This window comes from Emys orbicularis, chromosome 7 (assembly GCF_028017835.1).
Source record: "Emys orbicularis isolate rEmyOrb1 chromosome 7, rEmyOrb1.hap1, whole genome shotgun sequence".
NCBI classification, from domain to species: domain Eukaryota; kingdom Metazoa; phylum Chordata; order Testudines; family Emydidae; genus Emys; species Emys orbicularis.
In genome coordinates this window covers 105908071-105926898 of record NC_088689.1, presented here as the reverse complement: position 1 = coordinate 105926898, position 18828 = coordinate 105908071, and the positions used below count along the sequence as shown (strand labels likewise).

At 39.3% G+C, this 18828-nt stretch overlaps 2 protein-coding genes across 7 annotated transcripts in view; one reads left to right on the top strand and one right to left on the bottom strand.

The window, feature by feature from the left end:
• Nucleotides 1-3848, top strand: part of TASOR (transcription activation suppressor) — a 52918-nt gene extending 49070 nt beyond the window's left edge. For 3 of the 6 annotated variants that reach the window (XM_065408465.1, XM_065408463.1, XM_065408462.1), the window contains 5 exons: nt 395-554; nt 1318-1426; nt 1604-1782; nt 1869-2027; nt 2710-3848. In XM_065408465.1, coding sequence (XP_065264537.1) covers nt 395-554; nt 1318-1426; nt 1604-1782; nt 1869-2027; nt 2710-3263 — 1161 coding nt within the window. In that variant the 3' untranslated portion in view covers nt 3264-3848. Of the gene's footprint in view, nt 1-394; nt 555-1317; nt 1427-1603; nt 1783-1868; nt 2028-2433; nt 2561-2709 lie in introns of those variants that run through there. The other 3 variants (XM_065408468.1, XM_065408467.1, XM_065408466.1) reach the window with 1 other exon arrangement.
• A 5964-nt stretch (nt 3849-9812) lies between these two features.
• Nucleotides 9813-18828, bottom strand: part of CCDC66 (coiled-coil domain containing 66) — a 45707-nt gene continuing 36691 nt past the window's right edge. The window contains exons 16-19 of the mRNA XM_065408469.1: nt 17969-18006; nt 16156-16442; nt 14315-14442; nt 9813-9896 (exon numbers count right to left, since the gene is read on the bottom strand). Coding sequence (XP_065264541.1) covers nt 9813-9896; nt 14315-14442; nt 16156-16442; nt 17969-18006 — 537 coding nt within the window. The remainder of the gene's footprint in view (nt 9897-14314; nt 14443-16155; nt 16443-17968; nt 18007-18828) is intronic.

Genomic DNA, 18828 nt, shown 5'->3' with positions numbered 1-18828 from the left:
TTTAATACCAAGTGTTAGGGAATTTTGAAGCAATTTGCTCAGTTAAGATTATTCTGAACAAAGTCTTTAAAACTCACTGACATCTTGGGCACTGTATACAGAAAGCATGGTGGTTGTTTTTTTGTGTTTTTTTTTGTTTTTTTTTTAAAGGCTTGTTTTCCATTATTTTTCAACAGTGAAAGTTCCTCTTTCAGCAGGGACTAACTATTGTTCTCTAGAGAATTCCACATATAAACAGGTCTTTCAAAATGGAACTAAGGTCAACTTACCTAATGTCAGGTGTAATCCTTGGTTTACTTTTTCATAGCGTTTCAAATCAACCACTCTTCCCTTGTCTGCTTGCATCATACTTGTACACCTTTAATTCTAACTATATATTTCTCTTTTTAAACAGATACCTGGTTTAGTAACTCTGAAGAGGCTTTCATGTGTCAGCTTTGCTGGTGTTGATAGCTTGGATGATGTGAAAAACCACACATACAATGAATTGTTTGTGTCTGGTGGTTTTGTTGTGTCTGATGAATCTGTTCTTAATCCAGAGTCTGTCACAGTTGGTAAGAATTTTTGTTAAAAATCATGAATTTTTAGTACAGGAGAAAGACGTCTTATTGACAGCACTTGAGAATGAAATCCTCCATTTAACTACAGAAGAGAGGCGATGAAAACTTCTTGCAGTGATATGTATCAAGCTTGTTGTAATGGATCACCTCGAAGAGGGTTAAATCAGTTCATTCTCATATGCACTTTATTATTAGCCTTTCTGGAGGTAGCTGTCTATAACCAACTGGATTGGGGCCACCAATTAAAATTTCATAGGCTGCTGATGTAGAAGTCAGTCTAGTCTCTCAGCCTGGGTCAAATTGAATAGCTACCTTGACATGAAAAGTTTTGTATGATGCTACCAAACCATTAAAATTCCAGTCCTCAAAGAATTATACACAGCTTTTATAATTGTAGCCTTTATTTAAGACCGCATACTTCTCTCCATTCTCTCCCCCCCCCCCCCCCCCCCCGAAACAAAACTTAAGTTAATTCGTTTTTAATGGATCTCTCTTAATGGCAATAAGTCACTGAGTCAAATTTAGTGTAAGCTTACACAACTGTAGTGGACCTGGGCCACTGACAGCAAACTAATCTATTAGAAACTGAATCTAAAAAAAAAAAGACAGTTCTTACAAAGCTCAGTACTGGGGTTATGTTTTCAGCTGTTAATCAAAGATCTGTAAAATGGAAGACACAATAGTTTTTGTGCTTAGCTTAGATTTTAAATGGTTTTTTTTAAACTATATAACACAAATTATTTTCTCTCCAAAATAGATAAACTTAAAAATTTCCTAAAGTTCCTTGAGGACCTCAATACACCTGATGGGAAATGGCAGTGGAAAGTCCACTGTAAAATACAAAAAAAACTCAAGGAGCTTGGGAGGTAAGCAGTGTACTCTAAATACCAAAGTGTTGAAATGACATGTTAGAAAAACAGTGCTTTCAAAGATATAAAATCTTAAAGAAAGAAAATTATTTTTGAAGGGAGTTTTCATTATGTGATATATTATGTAATTTGAATATTGATCTAAATGTAAACCTCCAATCCTCTTTTAAATAGAATGAATGCTAAAGCCTTGAGTCTGCTGACCCTTCTGAATACCTATCAGAAGAAACACATGGTTGAGATTCTGTCATATCATAACTGTGACTCTCAAACACGAAATGCTCCAGAATTAGACTGTCTTATCCGACTTCAGGCTCAGAATATACAACAAAGACATGTTGTCTTCTTAACAGGTAAAACCAGAACTTGCAGCTCTTTTTCTTAAGTTTGATATTATTGTGTTACTAAGTCACTCCTCTTTCTCTCTTTGTAAATTCAGAAAAGAATGTCAAAACATTTTCAAATTATGCTGATAATGGAATAGTAGTTGCTACAGTTGATGACTTTATGCAAAACTTCAAAAATCTCGTTGGCTACCACAATTCAATTACTGAAGGAAACAACCTTCCTTCACCTGGTGTTCCTGAAAGACAATCAGGTAATATTCAGCATATTTTATACTTTCCAGCTAATCAGAGGAGTGGGGTGGAGGTCCTTTAAGTGTAGTGTGTCTTTACTCTTACAAAACGAACTCTGTAGATTTGTGAGGAAATCCCAACTCTCAAATACTCTGTATTTTAAGAAGTGGGAAAGGGATGCTGGGATGGAATACTTTACGATATCTTCAATACAGAATTACTGACTAATTCAGTATCCAAGAAAGCCTGATGATGATGATTGATTAAGAGGGAAAGGTAATGTGTAAGCCAAATGACATTCCCTTCTGTTCTGAGAGAAGGATAAGCTTAATGACAGATTTAATAATGGTAACAAAATGAACTTGGATGTCAGTAATTGTATTCTGTAATTGTCTGATCAAATACTGACCTACTGTATAACTTTAGATGCTGTTTTGACATTAACCCCTTTGGAGCTGGGAGTTGGGATTTCCCAACACTAAACATGAACACAATGCGCAGAAGCTTTTAGCATCGGAATATCTGGACATTCACACAAAGGGTTAAGTGTGTGTGTTGAGTAAGTGAACAAGAGTGGCAGAAGACCAAGCCTTAAGTGATATTGGATTTACCTACCCGAAGCATAACACTCTGTGAGTAGTGTATAGCTTTTTTAAAAAATCATATATTTCAATAGAGTAGGACTTCTCTTTCTTAATATAGTTCTTGTAGAAAGCGATGAAAAGGACGAGGAAGATATGTCTTTGGATTCAGGGGATGAAACATCACAAATAGAAATCTGCAGTGATGCCTCAAAGTATGATTCTCATTCAGAAGCTTTGCAGACAGAGACCAAAGGCTCACATGGAACAGATTCAAAAGAAAAAACTCTAACCGATATGCAGCTGTCTTCTGAAGGACAAATTGGGTTGATGGAAAAAACTTCTAAACTTGATTTGGAGGAGATACAGCCAATAACTCCTGTTTCTACAACATGCTCTGCTGAAGGAGACAAAAACAATTCAGTAGAACAAGTTCCTTTCAACAACTTTCAAGTTTACAGTAGACAATTAAGTATGTCCCATCAGTTCAGTCATTTTAATGTTCTCACTCATCAGACTTTTCTGGGAACAACATACCCAATTTCCACAAATCAAAACCAAGAAGGTGGGAATTATTTTCTGTCTGCTTACAGTCAGAGCATGGATACAGACAAGTCGTCATCTCCTAGTAATTGGGATGTAAATTGTGAATCTTCCAGGCCATATTCAAAATAGAAATAAACACAAAACTAAAACTTTTTATAGGTTTGTTGTGGACTTCTTTCTGTTTCTAAAAAAGTGAATTAACAGTTTCTATTTTATTCTCTGAACAAAATATTTCTTGTCGTTTAACTCAAATGTTTCCGTCTTATTTAAATCATGATGGCCTGTACCAGTTGAAGCATCTGAAAACTGAAATAAATATATATTTTTTAACATTTATTGTATTTGAATTATCTTGTTTTGTTGGCACTTTTAAGTTTTTACATTTGTATTTGACCTGTAATTGGGCTTCAGTTTGAAGTCTGTTTTAATGTAAAACTGAATGTTTGCCTAAAGCATGTGAAATAGCAAAGCTTCATTTTTTAAGTAAACTGTAATAGAGTATCCAAGCCACTTGTCTTTAAATGAATATAAAAACTGTTATGTATTTATTTGATTGACATTGGACACACATTTTGTACAAAATGTTTTTACATAGCGATAAGGCAGTGTAGTTATTTTAATGAAAAATATATATAATACTGGATTTTGGCTAAATACCTCAATTAGAGTAACCAATGGTGCAGTTCCATTTAAAAAAAAATAAACTCTTCATGCACATGGGCCTTAGTAGCAACTTGCTTTGTTTTATATCCTGTTTCTAAAATACAGAAAACTGATGCTGCAAAATTTATTTCAATACCATTTTTGTGTGCATCTAATTAATCTGTTTAGTACCTTCTGTTTACCACAACTGCATGGAAATAGCCCTACAGTTGTAAAGTTCTGTATCTTCTTATAAATGTACAGATGGCAGACAGCTGATTTGTTCTGTCTTAACTTGAATTACTATAGTAGTGTAACAGGTAGATACTTTTAGGCTCTGAACTTAATCTTCTGCTAAATGTGGCAATGCCACTAAAATGAATATCTTCATAAGAGTTTAATTACTGTTCTCACCCTTTCTTAAAAATTATATGTATTGTGCTAGATTTTTGTCTCTCCCCCCCCCCCCCCCGAACATTTTTCTGTAGTAACTCAATTATTGAATCACAAATGTATCAACTTTCCTTGTGCACAGTCTTGTAAATACTATCGAGAAGATTTCCAGAAAATACTATGTGGATGGTAAAACAAACTCTGGCATACTACTTTTTTTTTTTTTTTTTAATTTAGTGTTAAAGTCCACTACCACCTAAACGTTTTCTTATATTACTAAGTTTTGGTTTTTTGTTTTTTTTTTTTTTTTCCATCAAGACAGTTTATTTTTGTTGCAGTCAGTTTAAGTTTTAGTACAGCCAGGGGACAAATGTTTTAAAGGCAAAATGTGATTAAGCAGCCACAAATGACAGGTGCACTCACTACTTTATAGTAGCTAAAACTAACTAATTTCAAGCTGGTATTTATTTTTAAAATACCCATTTAATGCATTTTAAGTAAAACATTTCTATAAAAAGATGACTTCTAAAAATAGAAGAAAAGCTCCCACTCATTCAGAACAGAGGTGGCTACAGCAGCAGCCCAGATAGATATGGAAGCAGAGGCTACTCAGGCAATCAGGTGCTGGCAGTCTAATGCAAACGGAACGTATGTAAGACCGCAGGTGGAAAATCAACATTAATCAGTTGTGTTCTCATTTCAGATACAGGACAACCGGCTATACACACGAGGGTGTGGATCTGTGGGCACAGTATTGTGTTTTGGGTGCATATGCACGCATCCAGGTTGCCCAAGGGCTCCCAGCTAGGATTCGGTGGCGAAGCATTACTCAGTTGGCACGCACGGAGGGGCATGTTATAGGATCAACTGATACTGCTGTTGTATGCTGTGCAAGCGCATCAGCAGCCAACGGATCTATTGGTGATACACCTGGGAGAAAATGATCTGGGAACACTTAAAGGGGTGGAATTAATGCTTCTAACTAGGAGGGACCTGATGCAGATCCTGGGAATTTTTCCGGGGGTTAACATTGTCTGGTTGAATATGCTTCCATGTAGGGAATGGTCAGGAGCCATAAATCCCACCAGGGTAGACAAAACCAGGAAGTATGTGAACAGGGAGGTGGCCAAATTCTTGTTGCCCTGGGGGGGCAGTAATTTCACATCCTGGCATAGTCTATGGGGCACCAGAGTTACTTCAGGAGGATGGGGTGCACCTGTCAGACTCAGGTGCTGCCATGTTTTTGGCTGATGTAAAAGAGGGTATTGGGAGATGTCTGGGAACCCGGCTGGCTGTGGGGAGAAGGCAGCCAAGCTAATGGCTGGCACCTCCTTGTGGTGGATGTTCAGTGCAGGTACTCCATAAATTAAGGCACAGAAGAATGGATAAATGGCTTGGGAAAGGAATTGAGGAGAGGTGCTTGGTAACTGAGCGAGCTGGGGGCAGTTAGGGGCTCCACTGATTGGTATGGCAGGGAGCCAACCCCCTATCATTATAGTCCACCTTAACCCCTCCTACCAGGGGGTGGGGATTGGTAAGATCCCAGCAAGGGAATTGCTGGAGGGACCTGGATGAAAAGGTGGGGAGAGCTGGAGGAAGCACCACCCCATCCACCCTGGAATTGGCAGGAATGGGAGGTTCCTGGCAGTGGATCTGCTGGAGGGACATGAACGGAAAGGGGGGGCTGGTAAAATCAGCCCCCCCCCATTAATTGTGGGGGTTTACCTGCACTGCACATTTTATCTGCTGGGTTAGTCCGAGACATCTAATAAAGTTGCGGCCTGATTAAACCCGTATCTAATGTCTCCTGTCATTCTTTCGGCATAGCCAGATGATCACTGCCCCGCACTTTGAGCCGGGCGAGGGGGTGTCAGGCTGGCTGGGAGAAGAGGGCAATGCTTTCTGGCTTGCGGGGAGAAGGAGAGCCGTAAAACTGCTGGAAAAGCAGTCAGTGTGGTGAATGACTCACCACCTAGGAATGAGGGGTTTAAAAAGGTCACCCTGGCCCTGAACTCATCACTCAGAGCAGGTTACGCAGCACCCACCCACCCTATTTAGGTCAGAAATAGGCTGGGTGATTAGCTACATCTGCTGTGGGCATTAGGCTAGCTGCCCCGTTGAGGGGGGCTGGGAAGGAATTTTTCCCTTACCACCATATTGGCCAGGTGCAGTTGGGGTTTTTTTGCCTTCCTCGCAGCAGGTTCAGGTGGGCTCTGTTCATGCATAGCATGATGGGCCGTAGGCCACATGTTGCAACTCTTTATTTAAGTGTATAATGGATGTTCAGTGCAGGTACTCCATAAATTAAGGCACAAAAGAACAGATAAATGGCCGGGAAAAGGAATTGAGGAGAGGTGCTTGGTAATTGAGGGAGCTGGGGGCAGTTAGGGACTCCTGATCGGTACAGCAGGGAGCCAAAACCCTCCCCCCATCATTATAGTCTACCTTAAACCCTCCTACAAGGGGGGGGGGGGGGTCGGTAAGGTCCTAGCAAGGGAATTACTGGAGGGACCTGGATAAAAAGGGTGGCGGGGAAGCTGGTAGAAGACACCCCTTCCCCCCCCACCTTGCAATTGGAGGTTCCCGGCAGTGGATCTGCTGGAGCGACATAAATGGAAAGGTGGTGGGCTGGTAAAAGCACATGTGCACTTTCTCTCTCTCTCTCTCTCTCATTTATTTATATATATTTTATATATATATCCATCCGCCAGGTTAGTCCCAGACATCTAATAAAGTTGCGGCCTGATTAAACCCCTATCTAATGTCTCTTGTCATTCTTTTGGCATAGCCAGACAATTATACGTATTGTGCTAGATTTTGTCTCCTTTCCCCCCCTTCCTCCCCGAACATTTTTCTGTAGTAACTCAATTATTGAAGCACACATGTATCATCTTTCTTTGTGCCCAGTCTTGTGAATACTATAGAGAAGAGTTCCAGAAAATACTATGTGGATGGTAAAACAAACTCTGCCATATTACCATGTGTTTTGTTTTTTAATTTAGTATTAGTTTAAGTCCACTACCACCTAAGAGTAATATAAGAAAACTAGTTTATTTTTGTTGCAGTCAGTTTAGGTTTTAGTACAGCCAAGGGACAAATATTTAAAGGCAAACTGTGGTTATTAAGCCACAAACGGCACGTGCACTCACTACTTATAATAGCTAAAACTATTTTTTTTTTTTTTTTTAAGCAAACTCATTTCAAGCTTCAGAGTGGTAGCCGTGTTAGTCTGTATCAGCAAAAAGAACGAGGAGTACTTGTGGCACCTTAGAGACTAACCAGTTTATTTGGGCATAAGCTAATGCCCAAATAAATTGGTTAGTCTCTAAAATGCCACAAGTACTCCTTGTTCTTTTTGGTAATTTCAAGCTGGTATTCATTTTTAAAATACTCAATGCATCTTAAGTAAACACTTCTATAAAAAGATAGCTGTTCTTCTATTTTTAGAAATCCCTTGACTTCATTTTACTGTATCTAGTATAGATACAAAAAGCTATTCCTTCTGGAATATCAAACTGTATTCTGTATTACAGAATAAACTGTATTAGGAACTAAGCCACTGTATGGCACATGCAAAGTCATCATGCAGGGGCAATTCTTCTCATGAAGAAAAATACTCTCAATTTCCTTTCATCATTAAACTTTAGACAGATTGCCATACAGAAACAACTCTATTACAAAGCGCACATTCAGATGTGTGTGGTTCTCGTGTATATAATGAGAGAGTTTATCCAAACTGTTGCCTAACAAATGGCCAAATGTTTATCACCTGTAAATTAAACAAATGCTCTTTGATGTTGATTTAAGGCAGTTATCTTCAAATACATACAAGATGATAAGACCAGGGAGGGATGGGCCACTCTTTATTCAGTTATGGGAGTTCCCTCACATACTAGTTTGCTACAGTTTCAAGATAGGGACTGGCAAGGTTGGGATGCCCAGCATATGAATTTTGGTTCCCATTCATCCAGGATCTAGGCCGCAACAGCAGCGGCCTAGCTGGGAATGGGGGTTAGGACAATTCAGGCAATTGGGCATTGCTATTCTGAAGTGTGTAGAATGAGGGGGTGGGGGGAAATCAGTGTTAATCTTCCTTTGTATTTTCATTACTGGGTGCATAGGTGGGCTTCCAGGTTGGCTGGAGGTTTGCAGCTGGGCCTCAGTGGTGAAGCAGTCCTGAGCTGGCAGGGGAGGAGGGGCATGTTATGGGACCAGCTGATACCCCTTCGTTACGCTGCAGGGGCCTGTGAGCAGGCATCAGATATAATTGTGGTTCACCTTGAGGAAGATAATGTGGGACTGTGTAACGAGGTAACCTTAATGGTCAGAGTTAAGAAGGACTTGGGGCTGATCCTGGAACTTCTCCTAGGAGTAAAAATTGTACGATTGGATATGCCACAACGCAGGGCGTGGCAGGGAGCTGCAAAGCCCCTGAAAGTTCAACAAGGCTAGGAGGTATGTGAATAGGCAGGTGGCCAAATTCATGGATGTCATAGGAGGGTCAGTCTTTTCACAGCCAGGTATAGTATATGAGGCACCAGAATTATTCAGGGAGGATGGGGTCGACCTGTCAGACTTGGGAGCTGAGAAGTTTTTGGCTGATATTAAAGGGGGCATTAGGAGATATCTGGGCACCTGGTTAACTGGGGGAGGGGTAGCCAAGCTAATTGCTGGTTCCTCTTTTGGCAGATGCCCACTGCAGGTATTCCATGGGGAAGGGCTACAGTATCAAATAAAATGCATTGGTAAAGGATTTAAAGGAGAAGAAATGGGAGGGGATGAGGGGAGGGTTGGGACTCCTATGGCTGGTATAGCAGGGAGCCAACTCTCCCCCTTCTTTATAGTCTCTCTTAACCCTCATTTGAGGAGGGGGGAAGGTGAGGTCCCTGCTGTGGGGTGGCTGGGGACCAGGGTAGATAAGGGGGAGAGCTGACAGAAGCTCCCAGCTATATATTGAAATGATTATGGAATTATCTGCACTGTACACTTCTATCGGCCAGGTACTCCCAGACTTTTAAGAAGGAAGTTGTGGCCTAACTAAACCATGCTGCGTGTCTCTTGTCCTCTTTCTGGCATAGCTGGACAATAAGCACTGCCATTCAGTTTTAGCTAGCTTATTCAATACATATGCTGTTTTTTTTAGTGCTGGGTTGCTCACTAGCACACAAATAATTTATCTAAGTGATCAGACAGCTTTTGGGGCAAGGCAACACTGAAAGGGGAAGAGATTTGGCACGTCTAATTTTATTTTTTTTAGTGTGAGGCAAAAATTGGTATGTCATTAAATATTTAATACATTTATTTATACCAAAAATACATATATTTTAAATTTTACAAAAAAATTAATGTAAATAAAAACTTTCTATATTGCTGTTTTTCTACTACATAATCTTAAGAAATGTTCAAAGCAGAAGACCGTTCTAAACAGCAAATGCATTATATATTAGATTCAAGCATCTTCAAACAACCACATGGGGGGAGGAGGAAAGGGCACGAAACCACATAACCTGTCACATTTCATGTAGGAGATAAGACCTTGGTTAAAAAAGATTTAGATGCAGTTAGTAAATTACAGTAGCAAATATAAAGTGCTGTGCCTGACATTTTTAAAGCTGAATGTTTTTGTATACGTGTGTACCTTTTTTAAAATGGAGAAATAAAGTTTTCTTCTTGATTTATGGTTGGAATTAGACCAGTCTCCAACTCCTTCTGCTTCTGGAGGAGACCCTGAAATAATGAGTACAAAGTAAATGCTCTTCCTTCTGCACAAAATAGGAGCAGTGGCAAGCTTCTACTTTATTTCTTATTCATACGTTTAAGGCTCTTTAACCAGTTTAAAATATGTAATTATGAAAAAAAAAAACTATGGTAAGTCAAGCACTCAAAGTAGGAAAAACGCCCCACTAAGATTGCAGGTGCTGTTTTACTTCAGTTTTCTTTTGCACATGGAACGTGAGAGTCTTGCCTTCCATCTGTAGGAGGTCTGTGGCAGAGCAAGGAGTGGAACCTAGCTCTGACTCCCAGAACAGTGCCTCAAACAAAAGAAATGTCCTCTGTTCTTTGAACTCTACTTCATTCACAGTCTATCCTGGGCACTGAATGAGGTAGGAATCCTGCAGCACAAACAGTACATGATTATGTAATTAAATACTGCAGCTGTTCTAACAGTTTTTGGTATGTAATTTCCTATGGCTTTAAAACAACAGAAAAAGTACATTTTAGCATGGGTTTTTAGTAAAGTTGGATCCCAGAACATTTTAGCTATACCAATAATTAGTAGGAATAGTAGGCTGTTTTTTTTCTCTGTGCATCATTCCTTGGAAGAGAATCAAGCACTCATACATATGTTAGCCTTCGCTTACATGTGTGGATGTGCAAGGCAACGAAGAACTGGAAATCAAGACTCTTGGGATCTATTCCTGCCGCTGGAGGAGCATGTGAGCTCTAGTAGCTAGAGTGAGCATAGTTAAAGACTTGAAATGCTGATTCTGAAGAGTGGTTTGGGTAAAGCAACACGAGTTGAGGCAGTAACACTAAAAATGTGGAGATTCTAGCCCTTGCTACAGCTTCTTTATCCTGCTCCAGCTGCACTTGCGGCTGGTGTGGTCCCTGGAGCTACTCCCCAGCAGTAGGGCAGTGTATGGCTAACATAACATACTATTATTTGTAATACTGTAGTGGCAAGGGGCCCTAGTGGTGGACCAGGACCCCACGGGACTAGGTGCTGAACAAAAAGATGGTCCCTTACATAAGCCTTTTGCTCCTGTGCACCCCCACCATAAGCCCTAACATAGAGGTAGGCTGGAGGCAGGAACTGAAGTGGCAAAATTGTATGGGCTTGGCAATTCCAAGGTGCAGCGAGGCCCATAGGTATGATGTTAGACTGTCATATATTTAGGTGTGGAAAGATTAGATTTTTATTGGTAAAATGTTGGTTTTGCCATACATACACAAACTGATGAAAAAAATATTTCTATCAGTAGTAACTGACATTTACAGACAAAGTAAGAAAAATGCTGCTTAAGGACTTAGTTTGATTTAAGGGTGTTTATTTTGCATGTTTTGACATATAATCTTGACAATTTGTGTGTTAAGTTAGAAAGCTTTAACTTTTTGATGCTCACTGTCTATCATTAATTGTACTAGACCCCACCCCCCCCAATATCCCACAACTGTGATTCAAAAAATGCTTAAAACCCACAAATTTGCACTACTGTGAAAATTTAAGTAGATTAGAAAGGATTAATAATAAACGGTGAGAGTGTTACAGTAGGTTGCCAGAACTTACACTGGAGGCTGCACAGATCCTGGAAGGAGCTCAGAAAGTGGAAAGGTGGCCTAAAGGCTCTTTTGCCCCTCACTAACTACACCAGGGCTGCACCTTGCATGCTGTGACCATTGAGACTTAGAACAATAGCTGGTCCCTCAGTTCTATTCTTATATCTGCCAGAAATGACCCTGTGCAACCTCTCAGTAAGAGGGAGAGAAAGATACTTGCAGTCTTCCTAAAATACATTTATGAGATCTTGCTCACAAATAGGGGCTAAGGTAGTCAGTCACTGGAAAGGAGGTGACTAGAACTCACGGGGTTTTTTTGTTTGTTTGTTTTGCTGCCTACCATACCTTTTTTTGATGACTAAGTTTGAGTGAAACATGAGTGGCAGATCTTGCTACACCTGTGATGGAGAAAATGGAGCACTGCTCCATCATAGTTGAAAGAGGAGAGGAAGATATCTCTGCTTTTTGGGAGGAGGCTGTGCTCATCCTCCTTTTTACCCCCCCCCCCTCCACACACACTTTTTTTTTTTTTTTTATTCCTGCCTTTCCTAGGCCAAGGAGTGGTGGCAGCTAAGAATACCACTGCTCCTGTATTCCTGTAGGTAGGAAAACATCCCTATTTCACCCCCCTACGGTAAACCTGAAATCACTGATCTCAACACCGTAAAGCACTAACACCAAACTTCTTTGCTAAGCTCACCTAGAACAAACTGCAGGAATGCTCAGCAACATGCTGGCTTCAGTCCCCATAATTGAACACCATTTTGCAAATATGGTGTAGCTAGAGGAATAGTCAAAAGTGATGGATCTTTGGCAAGCATTTCCACAAGCTCAGAGAAACCCAGCCAAATGGAATTGGACAATGTAATGGATCCAGCTACATAGACAGTTTCTATTTACAATCTCCCACATGTACATGCCAGCTAAGGTCTGGCGATTTTGGAATCCCAGCTAGCTCATTCAGAATTGGACAATAAGGACGACTGCCACCTTTGTCTTCCTCATATTTTGCAGGGGCATTGTGTGGGGAAGGGGGTATATCTGCTTCCGGTGTACCAAATGTGCAGGGGCAGAAGCATGTCTCCCTAGAAGCACAGTAATTATTACAATATATTGTAAATGTTTATAGTTCTGCTGGAATGCTTGCAGACTTTCTCCCTCTAGCTGCTTTACCCAACGTATTTGTCGTGCTTCTAGAGCTGTAATGCTTTGGTGAAAGAAGTGGCACTAGTCAAAACTGCAAATTAATTACTTCTGTCAATAAATTACTGGTAGAACCTGCTTATCTTTTGGTTAGACCACTGCTGCACCAAACAATATGACACTACATTAGGACATATTCTCATTAGGAAAATAATGCAAAGCAGGTCAGAGAGTTGAAGTTCCACTAGTAAGTGTTCCTGCTTTCATGAATTAATTTTTAATGGCAGAATGGGAGTGCAGCCTGAAAAGAACCTGATACTGAATGAAATAAAGTGACACAAACACTGTTTGCAAAGGCCAGTTTTCTAGTATTGTAGTTTAGCAGTTCAAACTGATGTTTAATGTTCAGAACGAAAGGCATTATTGTTATGCCTATGAATAGCTCCATACTTTCACTTACACCAAAAAAGTTCTGTGTGAAAGATATGCAAACTTGTAGGGTATTAAAATGTGAGCTATTTTAGGAGTTTTGTTATAGTATGCACTTTGCACTCCCACCCACCTATACCAGGTTATTTAGCAGAGGAAAACCATGAAGCATTTGTGCTGATCATCCAAGTCTACTACCTCAATTGGCCTGGCCATGCAGAAAGACTGGCCTGAAGTAGAGAGAGTGTTCTTACTGAGATGCATAAATACCCCCACCTCTTGGGCACTTGTTGTGCAAGTGTTTCCCATACCTGGTCTTGCTGCTTCCCTTTCCTGCTTGTCTCTGTTCAGATGAGTTCCCCTTTCCTCACAATTCCTTGGACTGCTCCTTAAAGAACCCCAAAATGTCTTTCTTTCTGTAGCCAGACAAGGACTCATTGCATCCAGCTGCAGTGAGCATATTTGCTTTGAACCACATTCTATTATCCACTAAATCACTCCTGTTTTACTAACTAGATGGATAGCAACATCATCTCAATAGTATCTTGACCCCATACAAAAAAGTATGTAGCCTTCAGAGGCATCAGTTGATGTTTTATGTGCAGTGTCCATACTCTTAAATATTTTAAACTTTTCACTAAAAAGAAACAGATCTCATTCAAATTGTTTTCACTAAATCTTGTGGAGGTATGTCATTACCATTAATTTACTAGAGGTAACGAAGCAAACATTACGTACCTTATACAAATGTGCACGTGCTTTTGTTTTGAACAAATTCAGTTATATGATATTTTGTTAAGTCACTTCTTATTTGTATAGATAGACTGGGAATCCAAAAACAGATTTCCATGTTGACAAAATAAAACCTAATTTAGGGAAGGTGTTTTATAACAATTCATACTTCAGATTAACAAAGTAAAATATTTTTCATAGTTGCTATATGATTGCCAGCCCTGTTAAGTCTTTTGCTGTGAGTGGATAGCTACACCTTGACAGGCTCAACCACCAGTTGTGGGAATGTCATCCCCTTAAGATAGGGTCCTGATGTGCTGTGAAAAAATTATTCCACTTTTATCCCAGAGTTGAATCATCCCCTCCCCACTTTCTTAGGTGCTCAACTGTCTCAAAGCTAGGAAAAGAAAGAGGCTAAAGATGAGAGTAATGTAAGAAACACCAGGGCAAAAAAGTAGGATGAAAGACAGGGATAGAATCAAGAATAGGGCTAAAAGGATGGGAAATGATTATGAAAATACAAAACTTTAAAATGTTCATTACAGATTTAGCTCATACTGTACCTGGCGTAATTCTGATAGTCCTTTGAGGATTGCCTGTTGTCGGTCTCTGTTTTTCACCACATTAGGATTAAGAAGTGGATCTCTCACATGATCAGAACTAAAAATCTGTCGTGGTGTATGGCAAGAATCTAAAGATAAGTATAAATCAAATTAATTATACTAAGTAATTGTTTCAATTTTACTTTAATTTCTTCCAAGTAATCTTTATATAGGCTTTGCAGAATTTGTTTTTTTTTTTTATATAATTAACGGAAAATATCAATGTTTATTTTTAAGCATGTTTTTTCTATTTCTATAGATTTAACTTTTCACAGTTGCAAGAAATTATGGGGAGATCGGACAACTAGGGGTTAGACAATAATTGTTAATGCCAGTGGATGCTGAGATTCAAAAAAGTTAAAGCTGCATAACCATTAAAACACAAATTGTCAATATTACATGTCAAAATATACAAAGTAAATATCCTTAAACTAAGTCCTTAAGAAGCATTTTTTTTTTTTTTTTACTTTGCCTATCTTGTAAATTTTGGTTACCATTAGGGCTGTCAAGTGATTAAAAAAATTAATCGCAATGTTAAACAATAAAAGAATACCATTTATTTAAATATTTTTGGATGTTTTCTACATTTTCAAATATATTGATTTCAATTACAACACAGAATACAAAGTGTACAGTGCTCACTTTATATTTATTTTTGATTACAAATATTTGCACTGTAAAAAACAAAAGAAATAGTATTTTCAATTCACCTGATATAAATACTGTAGTGCAATCTCTTTATCATGAAAGTTGAACTTACAAATGTAGAATTATGTACAAAAATATAACTCCATTCCAAACTAAAACAATGTAAAACTTTAGAGCCTACAAGTCCACTCAGTCCTATTTCAGCCAATCGCTCAGACAAACAAGTTTGGTTACCTTTGCAGGACATAAAGCTGCCCGCTTCTTGTTTATAATGTCACCTGAAAGTGAGAACAGGCGTTCGCATGGCACTGTTGTGGCCGGCGTCGCAAGATATTTATGTGCCAGATGCACTAAAGATTCATATGTCCCTTCATGCTTCAATCACCATTCCAGAGGATATGCATCCATGCTGATGACGGGTTCTGCTCAAAACGATCCAAAGCAGAGTGGACCGATGCATATTCATTTTCACCATCTAAGTCAGATGCCACCAGCAGAAGGTTGATTTTCTGTTTTGGTGGTTCGGGTTCTGTAGTTTCCGCATCTGAGTGTTGCTCTTTTAAGAGTTCTGAAAGCATGCTCCAGACCTCATCCCTCTCAGATTTTGGACGGCACTTCATATTCTTAAACATTGGGTCGAGTGCTGTAGCTATTTTTAGAAATCTCATATTGGTACCTTCTTTGCCTTCTGTCAAATCTGCAGTGACAGTGTTCGTAAATCAACAACATGTGCTGGGTCATCATCCGAAACTGCTATAACATGAAATATATGGCAGAATGCGGGCAAAACAGAGCAGGGGACATACAATTCTCCTCCAAGGAGTTCAGTCACAAATTTAATTGACACACTATTTTTTTAATGAACATTATCAGCATGGAATCATGGCTTCCGGAATGGTGGCTGAAGCATGAAGGGGCATACGAATGTTTAGCTCTGTTAACTTTATTTTCTTTTAACACTATCCATTAGTGGCCTACCAAGTACAGGCTCTCTGTATAATACTGCGCCACAACTGATAAGGATCCTTTATAAGGATAAATGTCAGAGACTTCAGTGCACTATTTACATCAGGTATTCACACAACTCTTAAAACTAAATCACTATAACGCCTCCCTCCCCCATCTTAATATCGGTTTACAATATGTTTCAGTACCATTAAACTGTCGATATTGTGGATCATGTGTTGAAGGTCTAGTCATTGGTGCATCTGGATCAAGGTAATAAATTTCATTTGTTCGCACATAGGGAATAAAATGAGAAGAGGGTGGCCGTTCAGCTTCAATAACTGGAGAAGACGATTTGCTCTGTTGCATGTCTGTGTTGATATTTTTCTCTCTTCCGCTATTGCCATTCTGAATTGGGAAATTAGAAGTATTTATCTGCCTTTGTTGTACTTGGTATAATCTGTTTTTAACTGCTGGAACAGGTGGTGATTCAGATCTGTGCAAAACAATTTTAGTTAGACCAAAATTTTCAAGCAATATGCTTCATTTTATTAATACGCCTAAAAACTAATGAAATATTGTTTAATAGATCTTTAAACAAAATCTAAAATGATGTCTTCCCTCCCCTATGTGCTTTATGTGCACTATAAACATTTAGGCTTTTCACGCTTTTAGCGCAAAGTGGCCAGAAACTCAAGGATCTTGCTAATTAGGAATTCCCAGATGACAAAGAATCAGCATAATAACACTGTGCTACTTCTCTTGTCACTCCAGGATAGGCTGCATGGGTTGATGAAAGGGAGAACCCGCACAGCTCTGGTTATTCCCACCTGCCAAAATGGTCACTTGGGACCAAAGAGCAGTCTGAAGGATTGGCCAGACCGGAGAATCAGGCCATGAATATTCTATTTCTATTAGCTTGCAGACAATTGTGGGCTCTTCTTTCCTAGACTGAGTGGCATCCTATAGTTTTCCTTCTACAGTATTTGACACTTTTATTTTAAACATTTAACAGAAATATCTGTTTTCTAGAATTAGCCATTTGCTTGTCATTCTCTCTGTACCTGAAAACAAGCTCTGTGCAATTTATATAAGTAATTCATATTAATTAAATCTGTGCTAGTTCTTTTAAGGATAAAATGCATTCTAAACACTTTTTTATGAAGGCAAATGCAAATAAATGTGCTAGACAAAAAATATATACTGCAAAACGTCATGTTCCCTGCCCAAGTGACAGAAAGGAAAAGAGTAGATCCTGTTCTTAAATAACTAAACTTGCCCTCATTTTGGGACAGATTCTGCTGTCTAATATATGCGTTTAGCTCACAATGAAGCACATCAAAAGGCTATTTTGATCTGATCCAATATCTTCTCCTTACACAGAGAGGTTGCAAGAATGGGCCCTTCAATAAGGAATCCGATTCATTTGGCACTTGGGTGCTTAAAGCAGTCTATGAGGGAAGTTAGTCAGTGACAGCAGGAGCAGAGTTTACAAAAATGTGTACTTCCTGTATTGCCAATCCCAACCATTCAAAAATTGTGAGTAAGGCCCCCCCAAATTACAATTAACTTAAAAATCATCCAGTATTTTAGTAATAAATGTTAAATTAATTTAATTTGCCTTGTAGCACTGAAAACCAGTCAAGTTCATGTTTAAAGCTTTTCTCTACAACCATGAGGGAATTATTTGTGTATTTTTCTCTCATTACAAGTACAGTATCTTTGACATCTGACATTCCAGTTATGAAGGGGTTAAGGGAGATCAGAACACTCCAAATCTAAAGCAAATCCAAAGAACCTTTGAAAGACTCCACATTTGATCAGCTGCCATACTTTTATACTTAAATGTCCAGCATAGTTTACCCAAGTATAGTACTCTCTGAAATGTTTTTTACTTGAGATATATATAAACTTTTATTTTAAAATGGTATATTTTTAGTAAAAAGTAAAAATGGCACTAAAACATATCTAATTTCTCATTCTTAATTTCCTTGTAATAACTGATTCAGAATGCAGACCTACCTTTCTTCATTCAAATGACTCTTCTGAGATTGTTCCTCCTAGAATAAGATCAAAAGAAGTAAAAAAAAAATCCTAATTTTTTATAATATATATTTTATTTTGTAAGACAAAATGTTTTTTTCCTTCTCAAGTTCCTAAAGTAGTGTTAGACCTGAATTCAGGGGAAATATACTTATCTAAGCCTTTAATCAATGAGATGCTATTATAAACACTGCAGACCAAATTCATTGCTGATGTAATTCTCTGAAGACAACTTACACCTCCATGAAGTTAAATGTGCAGAGTAAGTTTGGGATTTCCAGAGCTGATGCAAAAGGTAAGAAGAACCAGGGACATTAAGGTCTGTAATGCTAGTAATGATTGGAGGCAGGGTGTATACAGGTTGTTTGTGACTCAAGGGGGCACCCTTGAGATCATGACACTCCTTGACCAAGTTTTGCCATTAGGGGGAACCTCACTAACTCAGAGAAGGACAAGTTCTGGCCACTAGAGCAGTGGTGGGCAACCTGCGGCCCATCAGGGTAATCTGACTGCGGGCCGCAAGACATTTTGCTGACATTGTCCATCCGCAGGCACAGCCACCCCCCGCCCCCGCAGCTCCCAGTGGCCACGGTTTGCCGTTCCCGGCCAATGGGATCTGCGGAAAGGAGCGGGCCGCAGGGACGTGCTGGCCGCCGCTTCCCACAGCTCCCATTGGCCAGGAATGGCAAACCGTGGCCACTGGGAGCTGCAGGGAGCCGTACCAGCAGACGGTCAACATCAGCAAAATGTTTCAAGGCTCACAATCAGATTAGTTGCCCACCACTGCACTAGAGGTACCACTAACTGCTACTCCTAGAGAAAGTAAGGGTTAAAATTTC